The sequence below is a fragment of the Monodelphis domestica genome, chromosome 2 (genome assembly GCF_027887165.1).
Source record: "Monodelphis domestica isolate mMonDom1 chromosome 2, mMonDom1.pri, whole genome shotgun sequence".
NCBI lineage: Eukaryota > Metazoa > Chordata > Mammalia > Didelphimorphia > Didelphidae > Monodelphis > Monodelphis domestica.
In genome coordinates this window covers 326,967,454-326,980,047 of record NC_077228.1, presented here as the reverse complement: position 1 = coordinate 326,980,047, position 12,594 = coordinate 326,967,454, and the positions used below count along the sequence as shown (strand labels likewise).

Sequence of the window (12,594 nt, the reverse complement as noted above, 5' to 3'; positions counted from 1 at the left end):
CATTTTTTTCCCCATAATTTTAAGAGGAAGATAGCCATAAAACTTGAGAATTGAACATCTTTTTTTTAAATGATTCCTTTTCCAAGTTTTTTTACTTACATTCTCATTTTATTAAAAGCTCATCAATTTGTTTCAATGCCAGAGGCCTTAATTATTGTTCTTCATGTGCATACACATTCATGCTCACACCACAAGTAGCATTTCCTACAACTACAGAGCTCTGGGTTAATATTTTCTACATGGAGTAGACACAGAACTTATTACTAATAAAGGTATATTCTGCAATAACTATTAGGATTTATTTAATGGTGAACATAGGAAGGAATGGGTAAGTCGGAAACCATCAAACTTATTTTCTCATCAACTGATCTGAATTCCATTACATTTTCTTTTTGCTACTTACAATATCTAGCCCGTTTGGCACTTGAAAAAAACCCAAAAAACCCCCCAAACCATAAGACCCCGTCAACAGGTACCTTCCTGGCTGAAGCTCCCTATATAAAATACATGTCCTATGAAAGTTCAGACTCTAGAGTACTTAGTGATAATGAACCCCACCTATTCCAATCATTAATATAATGTTGTCCATTATTATTATTATATATAAATATATATTAGTTGTCCAATTTTCTCTTTGTTACAGGAATCACCCAGTTGTTATCACAAACAATGATGGTTAAAACTTAAGGGAGATTAAAAAAAACCCAAAAACTTAAGAGAGATGAACACCAAAGAAACCTTTATGCATTAGTGGCAAGTTCAAAAAGAGCTTCTTTTTACTCAGTGTAGAAGATTTTATTTCAGGCGTGTTTTGAAGAGTTTCTGACACTAATAATAATTTAATTAATAACAACAACAATAATAAGAGCTAGAATTTATTTATTAAGGTTTGCAAAGCACCTTACAAATTTAATACTCACAATAACTTTGAGAGACCGGTGCCAGTATTATCTTCTTTTTCCATATGAGGACACTGAGGCAGGCAGGATTAAGTGACTTGTCCGGGGATCACAAAGCTGTTAAGTGTCTCAGGTTGGATTGGAACTCAAGTCTTCCTGAGTCCATCACTGTATACACTGTACTACTCACATGTTCCTTTAGATAAGATGATTGACTTGGAAAAAGCTGCATATTTTGACTGCTTGGCAGCATATATTTATAACTGGTTAGTTTCAAAGTCTTTAGTGTGCTGACAAGGATATCCACAAGATTACTTTTGGAGGTCACTTAAGATGTTCTGCTTTAGTCTATTAAGTGAATCATTCCAAACATCATTCATACCAGAGCTCTGAAATATAACCATCAGACTTTTGCTTTTAGGTGTTATCGACCATCTAGAATTAAAAAAAAAAAAGATCCTATGTTTATGTCTCTTTTTCCCATACTACTAACAGTATAAATACTTTCAAACAAAAACATGTACATCTGCATTTGTTTTTATTTGCTTTGGAAAGATGGATGCATAAAATGCCCATTTTAAGAATTTTTAAGAGCATAATTTTCATAGATGATATCTCACTGTTACTGGGACATACATGAAACATTTGTCTCAATGTATATAAATTAAAAATGTGTGAGGTACAAATATAGCCTTTAGTTATATATAGCATGATTAGCATACTTATGCTTATAAAATGAGATATTCATTTTAATGACTGAATTAAACTAAAACTATATGCTGTTGACTGACATAGGCAAGATTTGATTAACTAAATAACCTGGTTAAAAGCAAATTAGGATGTCTACTATATCTAGATTACTAATTTTTAGATCTCAATATAACAAATGTAGTAGTGTCCACTGGGCTAGGTTTCTTTTTCAAAAACAAACAAAAAGTATCTATGCCCAAAAATTTTGTTTGTACAAAACCTTTTTAATTTAATGTAATCGAAATTATTCATTTTACAACTTGTAATGTTTTCTATCTCGTTTGCCCAAATATTTTAAAATTTATATGTGTTTGTAGCAAATGTAAAAGATATATTCCCCTAAGTAAAAACAACAGATTATATGCCAGGAGATAGCAACGGTCCCTAAATTGCTTCTCCATTCCCACATCCTACCAAGTGTGTATTAAATCAATTTAACGAGCCAGGCTGTCCTTTCCTAAACTATGTATGCCACTGGTTAACAAGAAAATCACATTGCTATGCCATTAAGGAAATATGGGTTTGAAAACTGGATAAGAAGGAACCATAGAACAAGAATTTGGGAACTTAGATCTTGGAAACTAGCTAGTCTAAGACCTTTTAGAGACAAAATAACCAAAGTACAGATTATCTGCAGAATTTTCACAACATGAACATGAGAGGCCTAATATATCCATTTTTAAATGTCCTTTATGCCCTCCTAGTTACAGATAACATTTGGAAGGATGGTTTGAATGAGACTTGGGCTGGTTTTTCATTTATTGGACCATATCATAGCATGTAAAGATAATTATTCAATGGGAAATGACTCTTCCCAGACTTTGACAGAATTTTTAGATGTCCAGTTAACATTTTAGTTTTTCCCCCATAAAGATGTTTTAATACATTTCAAGCGCTTAAATCTAGTGTTACTTTGTTTTTACTAATGATGTAATAATATTTAAGGGTTTCCAGTTCGGGGAGGCAAGGTAAACATGTTTGCCTTTAGAGCTCAGCAGTACTATTTGTACATAAGTATTCATTCATTTCAGAGGATTTCAGCTGCCTCAGCAGCTTGTTTATTGCAAAGCCAAGGAACTGGTGCTTATAAACAGAATGAAACCACCGCCATCTCGTGGTCAAATTTAGGTACAGCATTGGAACTTCAACAATTAGATATTTAGTAAGTGCCCACCCACATGTGGCAGGTGGAGCAGCCAAGTAGTGTGCAGGGTCTGAAGTTAGGAACAGTCATCTTCATGAGTTCAAATCCATCCTCAGACACTTACTAGCTGTGTGACCTTGAACAAGTCACTTAACCCTGTTTGCCTCAGTTTCCTTTTCTATAAAATGAGTTGAAAAAGAAAATGGCAAACCTCTTTGGGATCTTTGGTCAGAAAACCCCAATAGGTCATCAAGAATTGGACAAAACTGAAATGACTGAACAACATGCTAAGAGCTGATGGCACAAAGAGGAATTTAAAAAATACCTCTAAACCAAAATAGACCCTACTCTCATAGTATATAAATGAACAAATGGAACATATACCCAAAGTAAGTGCAAAATATTTTTGGTGTATGGGGAAGGGGAATGGCACTAACAACGAGGGAAGGCCTTTCAATCAATCAACATTCATTTAAAATTACCTACTATGTTTCAGGTACTGTGCTAGGCAATAGGGGTACAAAGACAAAAACTAAGAGTCCCTGTCTTCAAGATGACAACTTTAAGGACAATAATTGGTTGGGGAGAATACTTCCTTAGTAACTTAAATTTAGCTAACAAGAAAGATGTGGAGGTTTTATATATGGTGCCAGGTACTGTGCGTTTATCTAGGCCCAGGAGGACAGTTTATTATTGGAAAAATAAAAAACTGGAAAAAAAGAAATACTTTCTCATGGGAGGTTTTAGAGGAGAAACCAAGGACCAGGAGAAAAATAACTTTAATAGGATACATGCCAAGTATCTTACAAATGTCAAGAAAATGGCCTAGTGTCAAGCAGGGAATCAGAGGCCTTATAGCTATGTCTACCTACCTAGTACACCTCTCTCTCTCTGTCTCTCTCTCTCTCTCTCTCATCTACTTATCTAATTTATCCATCTGTCTTATTCTTGAGAGCTTCTTGTGAAATACCACCTCAGATTCCTTAGGCTTAGAGGAGGACTAAGTTTTTAATACACTGAGATCTTGTCAGGAGGATAAAGGCCTTACTTATTGATATAGCAATATATAAATGTTTATTTTACATATTTATCTTATAGGAAGAAATATTGTTTCTTGTATATTCTTCAAAGTAAGGAGAAAGAACACTTGCACATACAAAATTCTAAAAAGGAAAATCATATCTTTATATCCATAATAAGGGGCAAGGTGGCAGTTAAAGTTTGTTAGTCCTGCCATAAATGTAGAGTACAAGGTAGGGAATAATATCTAATAAAGCTAAAAATGTAGAGTGGAGCCAGTTTGGGAAAGGCTTAAAGTAGCAAACAGAGAAGTTTCTATTGAGGGACGTGGTCAGATCTGAGCTTTAGGAAAGTTGCTTTGGCAGCTGTGCCGAGCATGGATTGAAGTGGAGAGACTTGAGAGAAGAAGATCCATTAGGAGGTCAGGGAAGCTGTGATGGCAGACCTGAATGGGAATAGTGGTTGTGTTGTAAGTGGAGAGAAGAGGACACAAATGAGATGTTGCAGACATAGAATCAGTAAGAGTAGAGAATACTTTGTGCAAGAGATGACCCTTGAGCTAAAGGACAAAGGAAGCTAGAGATTCCAAGAGAAGGAAGTGAAGAAGAACATTCCTGGCACAAGGGTCAGGCTGCACATTAACAAAGGGATAGGAAGGAAAATGCAGTGTATTAGGAGCAAGGAGGCCAGTTTGACTGGAAAGTGGAGGGGATAAGGCATAGACCTTTGAAATAATTCTAGGAAAGCAGGCTACAGACAGCTTGTGAAGTCATTAAATACCAAATAGAAGAGTTTTTACTTTATCCTAAAGGTCAAAGGGAGTCACTGGAATTTCCTGAACAAGAAGTGACATTTTTAAAAGGAATGTCAGTGTGGTGGCCATGTGAAAGATTCTATGGTGTAGAAAGAGAATGGAGGCAGTCAGGTGACCACTTCAATAGTCTAAATGATAGATAACCAGAGCCTGACGTAGATTGGCAAAATTTAAAGAGTTCCAAAAATGTGAAAAAAAGTTTTTCTTTCCAAATAGAACAGTCATCATTTAAATAGTGCATCAAGGTTTGGAAAGTACTTTGGCTTATACTATTTCATTTGGTTCTCATAAGAACCTTTTTAGATAAGTGCTACTATTATTCCCAGTTTTACAGATGAGAAAACTGAGGCCAAGAGAGGTTAAGTGAATTGCCTGGTATCACACAGCTAGTTAGTATCTGTGGCATTCATTGAATGTAGATATTCTTGCTTCCAAGTTTAGAACTCTACCCAGTGAGGGGGCAAGCAGACAGGAAGGAAGGAAGGAAGGAAGGAAGGAAGGAAGGAAGGAAGGAAGGAAGGAAGGAAGGAAGGAAGAAATGAAGGAAGAAATGAAGGAAGGAAGGAAGGAAGGAAGGAAGGAAGGAAGGAAGGAAGGAAGGAAGGAAGGAAGGAAGGAAGGAAGGAAGGAAGGAAGGAAGGAAGGAAGGAAGGAAGGAAGGAGGAAAGAAAGGAAGGTGGGAAGGAGGGAGGGAAGGAAAGAAGGAAGGATGTAGGAGAAAAAAGAAAGGAAGGGAGGGAGGAAATATTTAAGTGCTTACAATGTGCCAGGCACTGTGAAAAGTGCATTATAAATGTGATCTAAACTGGGATTAAGTGACTTTCCCAGGGTCACAAGTAAGTTTCCAAGATTGGATTTGAACTCAGGTCTTCTTGACTCCAGACCCATTTAGTTGTTCTACCTAAAACACATTCAATGCACAAATGAGTGTGAAACCCCAGTCTAAAGTCTGAAAGAAATTAGATAGGGAGTAATTGGAAACTACCAATCTGAAATAAATACTTTTCACATATAAAGAGAGTTGGTATAGTGGTAAGAGTTTGCAAAACATTGTATTTTCCCCCCCAATCCTGATTACTTCACTGAATCAGTGTGTATAAGTTTTTCTTTGCTTCTTTATTCATCATGCTTGTTTTCTTAGAGGACAATAAAATTCCATTACATTCACATGCTATAATTTGTTTGATTTCATTCAGTGGGCATCTATTTTGTTTTTCAGATCATTACTATCATTTTGGTGCATATGGAGATAGATTCCTTTTTTTTTTTTGGTCATATACAAAGCAATGGAATCTTTGGATCAAAGTATATGAATATTTTAGTAACTTTTTGCTTGATTTCATATTGCTTTTCAGAATGGTTGTCACAATTCACAGTTCCACCCACAACACATTATCGTCCCTGTCTCTCCACAACAGTGTTAAGCTGATTATTCCCATCTTTTATGTCTTTGCCATTTTTCTGGTTTTCTTTTGATTTTATTTGAATTTAAATTAGTAGTAGTGATTTGGAGCATTCTTTCACATAGTTAATAGTTTTCAACTGTTCTTTTGAGAAAAGTCTGTTCAGATCTTTTTACATTCTCTATTGTAGAATGTCTTTTGGACATTGCTAGTTGTCTATAAAGCTTGGATATCAAAACTTTATCATTGATCTCTGACACAAATATTTTTTCCTAGTCAAGTGCTTCCTTTTTCTTTCTAGATAGATTGATTTTGTTGTTTAAAAAAATTTTAATTTCATGTAATCCAAATTATCTATCTTTTGTAATCATGTCTATTTGTTCTTTGGTTAAGAATAAATTCCCTTTCTATAGGCTTATGATCTACTTCTTTCCTAATTTTTTAATAGGATGATTCAAGTTACATATTCATTTTTATGTATTGTGAAATATGGTGTAAACTATTGATTTAAGCCCAATTTTTGTCAGAATGCTTCCCAGTTTTCCCAATAGTTCTTATCAAATAGGGAATTTTTTTAAAAATGGGTCTTAATTAGGCTTAGCTGGCACAGGAAACATTGTGGTTTGATAAAAAAAAAAGATAAAATAGTTTCCATTTCTGTAGTAATTGCTAAACTACCATAAAATTCTGGTTAGTTTATTCACTATTTCTCTGTCTTAGTCATTTTCTTGGAAAGAAGGACCAAATGGAACTTCCCAATAGATAATGGTTTGAAAAGCGCTTTGAGAACCTTGAATGTAAAGCATAATTATAATATAAACAAGTTACTCAAATGTGGCAGAGATAATATCTATGGCAACTCAATGGCCAGGATTTATCTAATATTGTTCCAATTCAAAAGTCCATTTCTAAATTAGAAAAAAAATGATCCATCAAATCATATGTTCTGATTTTTATTAAGAAAATATTGTCACTAAAATTGTGGCAAACCACTAAACTCATATTCTTTAATTCCTTCACGTGTGTTAGTGAAATATCAAATATAGGCATTATCCTTACTTTCCACTTTGGATTTTAGTTTGAGTATAACTGAAGATATGTTATTTTTCTATTTTCATTTTAGAAAGCATCATCATTCATCAGTTACGGATGAACTCTAGATGAAAAATGATACCAAGCATATACTTTGTTTGTGCATCTCCTTTGAATCCCAGGTGGATGAATTAAATTTCTGCAGCCCTTTACCATCACCATGGTCTTCTATGCTACTGATCACTAATGGAAATAATTTACTTCTTCCAATGAATGTTTTTGGGGGTAGAATTTTAAAGCTTAAAAGTTCCTTGCTAATATGGAAATGAGTAACAAGTGCAAAACAGACTCTGTGCCAACTGAATTTTATTCTCCTATTTGCAAAGCTTTCAGGTCCACTGGCACATGCTTGTGTTTGTTATTGTTATTTGCTATGTAATTTATTTTTTAAAGTATACTTTGTAATGTGATTTTTTTCCATTTCCATAGTCAATGGCACATGTATTTGTTGAATACACTGTCAATTCCTCAAAGTGTTGATATTTTGTTTTCAAAATTGTAAAGAAATGTAATGCCTTTCTTTTTTTCCCTTTTGGTTGAGTTAGGTATTTTTTAAAGAAAATAAAAATTAATATTCTGTTCAATTTCCCAGGGCAAATTTGTGAGCTAAGACTTTAGAAGCACAAGATCCTTACAGGGGACTTGCCTTTTTTACATAGTACTATAGTTCTGAAAGTGGTTCATTTATTAATAGATGATAGCTGTGGAATGTGTCCCTATTTCAGAGCTTGATTTAAAATATTTTCCACCATTTGTGGAAGCTGCTGTTACTTTAAGAGTGTTCTTTGCCAGAACCCCAAAGTTGATACTAATCGCACTGGGAAATGATACACATAATTAAGGTGTAGGAACTTAACCTGACATTAATCTGACATATTGTAATTTACAAAGCCAATAAAGGCATACCCCACTTCCTAGGTTGTGTGAAGATATGATTTAAGACAGTGTAACATTAAAAGGGGGAAAGGAGTGTTAATGCTACTGAGGCTTCAAGAACCAGCTTAAACTAGATCATTTCAAACTGTCTGATTTGCATTTCAAGGCAACAACTGAACAACATTACATGAGGGTTTTTCAATATTATGGTGAGTTTGGTTACACTGCATTATTAATGTTATTGCAAAATCACATTTGTCAGGATGTGGTTGCACAAGATATAAGCCTGTAGTTTCAGACTGACAATTGAAGTGTTTTCCTACTTGTGGTATATAATTATAAGCATAGATAAGAAGAGACTGTATGCTGCTAGCATAGCCATGGAGCAACATTTTAAAAATATCAGTTTATCTCTTTTTTAAATACTTACCTTTTGTTTTAAAATCAATACTAAGTATTGGTTCCAAGGCAGAAGAATGGTAAGGGCTAGGCAGTTGGGAGTTAAGTGACTTGATCAGGGTCATGCAGCTAGTAAGTGTCTGAAGTCAAATTTGAACACAGGACCTCTCTCATCTCCAGGCCTGGTTTTCTATCCACTGAACCACCTCATTGCTCCCTCAGATCTTACCCTAAATGAAATTTTGTCAATAAAAAGTGGTCAAGTGTGATGAAAAAATTAAGTACAGTTGTTTTTTCCTTGATGGTTTTAGGGAAGATAGATGATTATTTTGACAAATCTTCATGAACTAAATTAAAAGCACAGAGAAACAATTTTTAAAGATAAAAACAGCATATATTACTGAAATCTCATTGTCAGAGCTGCTATTCAATTCAGTTTTATATGAAAAATTGCCCCAAAGTTTACTTGAAGTGCTGATATTTTTGTTTTTCTTTAACCTTTACCAATATTAAAACATTTTCTGTAGGCCCTATAACAAAACAATATTTTAGAATAACATAAAAGGAGAACAAACCTGATAAATTAAATTTTATCTACACATATGTTATGTAAATCATTAAATATTAAAGTTAAGGAAAACATTTTCAGTACTAGAAGGATAATGAAAATCAATACAAGTAATACTTTGATCAGGTTATTTCTCCAACTTCCAAAGAATGGAGCCCATAATGTAAATGACTTGAAAGAAGAAGCCCTTGCTAGGTTTGAACAGAAGTGGAAGAATTTGGAAATTCTATGACAAGGACAGATTTTTCCCTTATGTAGATTTAGAGTGTGAATAGTTGTGCCTTATAAAAAAACAAGAGAATCAGGTTTAATGTGTATTATATTTTCAGGTGGCCATATTTTATATTTAAATAATTTTGAATTTCATAAAGAAAAAAAATATTACAATACATTTGTTCTGACTCAAATAACAATGGTAGCATTACCATAGTATATAAAATTTTGGAGGCTGGCCAAAAAAAAAATGTATATATGTGTGAGATTGTTAGTGTTATTATTACAGGGTTTTGTTTTCTAAGAAAGTTGAATTATAATGAAATTTCAATTTCAGAAGAACTATTTACCATTGTTAAATCTGGGGTTTATGATGAAGTGCCTTATTCTCAAATGCCTGTATCTCTGATAAAAAAAAATACTCTACCATGAAATTTTGCATTAGCAGTCATAATTTAATAGCTTTTCCTCTCCTTTCCCATCCAATAAATACCAGAGATTTGATGTTGTTTCCAAATGCTATGGATTAATGATCAAACGGACAAAATTTCAAATACTTTTAAAATTTTGTCACACAATAATGACTTTTAACAGAAATGCTAAAGATAATTTAGAATATTTTTTACTGGAAAATTGTTCTCCTGCTTATTTAAAATTGTACTATGTTATCCCCAAACAAACAAAAGAAGTTGAGAATAAAGGATACAACCAGAGACAATTTAGAAATTCATATTTCTACACATTCTGTGTTGAAGGCTTTTGAACACCCAATTGGAATCAGAGAGCCAGAGAAATGAAACCAAACATATTAATTTAAAATTCAAACATATGTAACAACATTCAGGATTAGCAAAGATCAGAAAGTGTTATGCAGTGAAGCAGAAGAGTAGGATTCATATTTATGGGATCTTCGATTTAAAGATGGAAGGGTCTTAGAGGTCATCAGTCTAATATATTCAACCAAATAAGTCCATAAATATATCAAACTATAATACATTTAATAATTTAATATACAGATTACCTCTATGCAATCCCTTTTCCCATCGCCACCTCTCTATCTGATATGAATAGTGCCCTTTGCTGCAGTAATCTTTATAGGGTACTCCAGGTAAGATCTGAATTACGAGCTATTTATGATAATTCCTTTTAGAAGGGATATACATGTGTGACTCCAAAATCTTTCCATTATTGCTGGCATAGAAGAGACAAGAGCAATTCAAGTTGTTGCCATCCCCAATGCCTCTTTAGTTCTTGGGTCTGCAGCAGCTCTAGCAGGGCAAGTGATATGGGTAGTGGTTGAAATTCTCAACAGTGGCAGCATGAAAACAGGAAGATGATTGGAAATAATGAGGATAGGTCAGGGCCCTTATGAATATTTGTGCCTCCATCTGGAACTGTCCTAGGCTCACAAAATGTTGATATCTGTCATTAGAACCAAATCCTAATAATCTTCAGATCAGATGGGGATGCTTTTAAAATTGGATAATTTTTAAAAGTTCCCCCAATGTGATTATACCAAACTTTTCAGTTCACACCACCAGAAGCCTTTGTCTTAATAGAAAAATACTGATGAATCAATCCACTGTCCTACATAATTCCTGATATAAGTTATAGGGAGAAAATATCCTGAAAGAATTCCCTATATTTATTTTTAAAAATTTTATTGCAAATAGATCAAATTTCAGAATAATAACTTACTCACTTGTGAAGAATTATGATAGGACTTGGGGCTTAGGACAATACCAATTTGAAAGAAACATTAACCTGAATTGATTATCTAATATAATAGCTTACACATAAACAGAGAAACCAAGATCTGAAAAGAATTTCACAACCATCTAAAAGTATTATGTTTATAAGTCAAAGAAGGAAAAATAAAAAATAAAAGGCTTTAATGAACCCACAAAAATTAGGATTTAGAAAAAAATTAATCTTACTTTTTTAGTCCTTTAATATTTGTATTTCTCAGATTTTTTTAAGCACTTAGCCCATAATTCCATGTTTTCATGAAAGCTATTTTATTTTACTTTTTACTTAGAAAAATACTATAGGTTCATTAATTTTGAACTGAAACACTCAGAGTGCCATAACATGCTACATTTATTCTCCAGTGTTATTTCTTATATATGTTATTTGGGAATTTTATTGTTTGTAGTTTTGGTTGTTTCAACACTGCAGATTTATAATCTATATTTTGGTTTCAAGAATATGATCTAGATTCTTCCACACAAAGAAGCTTATAATCTGATAAAATACTTTGTTAGAATTTGTGGAGATTTAATGTACTATCAACTAAGGAATACATTTGAAAAGGTTTGGGAGTATGTTTTATTTTCCTAATATTTGTAACACAATGTACACTTAATATTACCTCTCTTGAGTTGTATTAATTGAGAAGTTTATCATTTCCAAGTAAAATTGGTTAAATGTATGCATTTATACTTGTCTTTTATATGAATGCAATATCCTGCCTTCAATTCTTCACTGACTATTGAATTTATTTAACTAATGAAGATGTTTGGAGTGTTAGTTATAAAGTCAAGAGTACAGTAGTAATCTCTCCAGAATGTGAGAAAAACAAGGTTTGTAAAATAAATGCATTGTGTGATATTCCTTTTGAGTTGAAACATAAACTTCATAGAAAATAAAACCATGTTTTAAATAAGTGCGAAGCCTCCTCTTCATTTAAAATGTAGCTCTCTCCTTTCCTGACATTCTACTTCAAGATGTTGGCTACAGCTATAGTTCTCAGGGGAAATGTGACCTTTCTCTGACAAGGACAGGACTAGACTCTACAATATCTCATTTAGCTTAAAGCCCAGAGACTTAGAGTTCAGACCTTTTAGAGAGACAGATTCTTCACACATTTGATGCCAAACTAGGGGGGGGAACCCATATGCTATCTCCTCATAAAGAGAGGTTTTCAGTTCATATATACTACTCGGGCAGTTTTCTTTTCTAAATGGAGAGTATTCACCTTGAGAGGCTAAGCTTTTTTAGAACAGAGAATAGCTACCAAGCTAAGTAAAGACCACAGGCATTTAATCTGTCTGAATTTTCTGGGTCTGGGGCTGAAACAGTCCTTGTTGTTCCATACAACTATATGACTTAGAGGTAGAAATTCCCAAGCTCCAATTTGACTTAGCATGTGAATTAACTTAGTGAAAGAGGCAAGGTCATTGTTCTCCACTCATGAAGATTATTTTTCTTCACTTGTTAAATGGATAGCAACAAGCCTTCAAGGCTCTGAGCCACCTAATAAAAATATTTTCTTTTTTAACTCCTGCAATCTCTTACTTATTACAAAAATATTATCCCTAATTGCAAAACAGAAGGAAAGTTATAACAGGTTTGGCAAGTCAGGTTAGTCTAACCTCAAAGGGCTTCAGAATGAGATTATAAGCACTCTTCTTGAA

General features: G+C 33.6%; 1 protein-coding gene across 7 annotated transcripts in view; it reads left to right on the top strand.

Moving 5' to 3' along the window:
• The window catches only part of FILIP1 (filamin A interacting protein 1), a 351,039-nt gene extending 339,196 nt beyond the window's left edge, over positions 1-11,843 (top strand). For all 7 annotated transcript variants that reach the window (XM_007484213.3, XM_007484212.3, XM_056818507.1 and 4 more), the window contains one exon: positions 7,154-11,843. Coding sequence is in view for 2 of the 7 variants with exons in the window: in XM_056818509.1 (XP_056674487.1) it covers positions 7,154-7,194 (41 nt within the window). In the remaining 5 variants the exon portion in view is untranslated. The remainder of the gene's footprint in view (positions 1-7,153) is intronic.
• Positions 11,844-12,594: the final 751 nt, after the last annotated feature.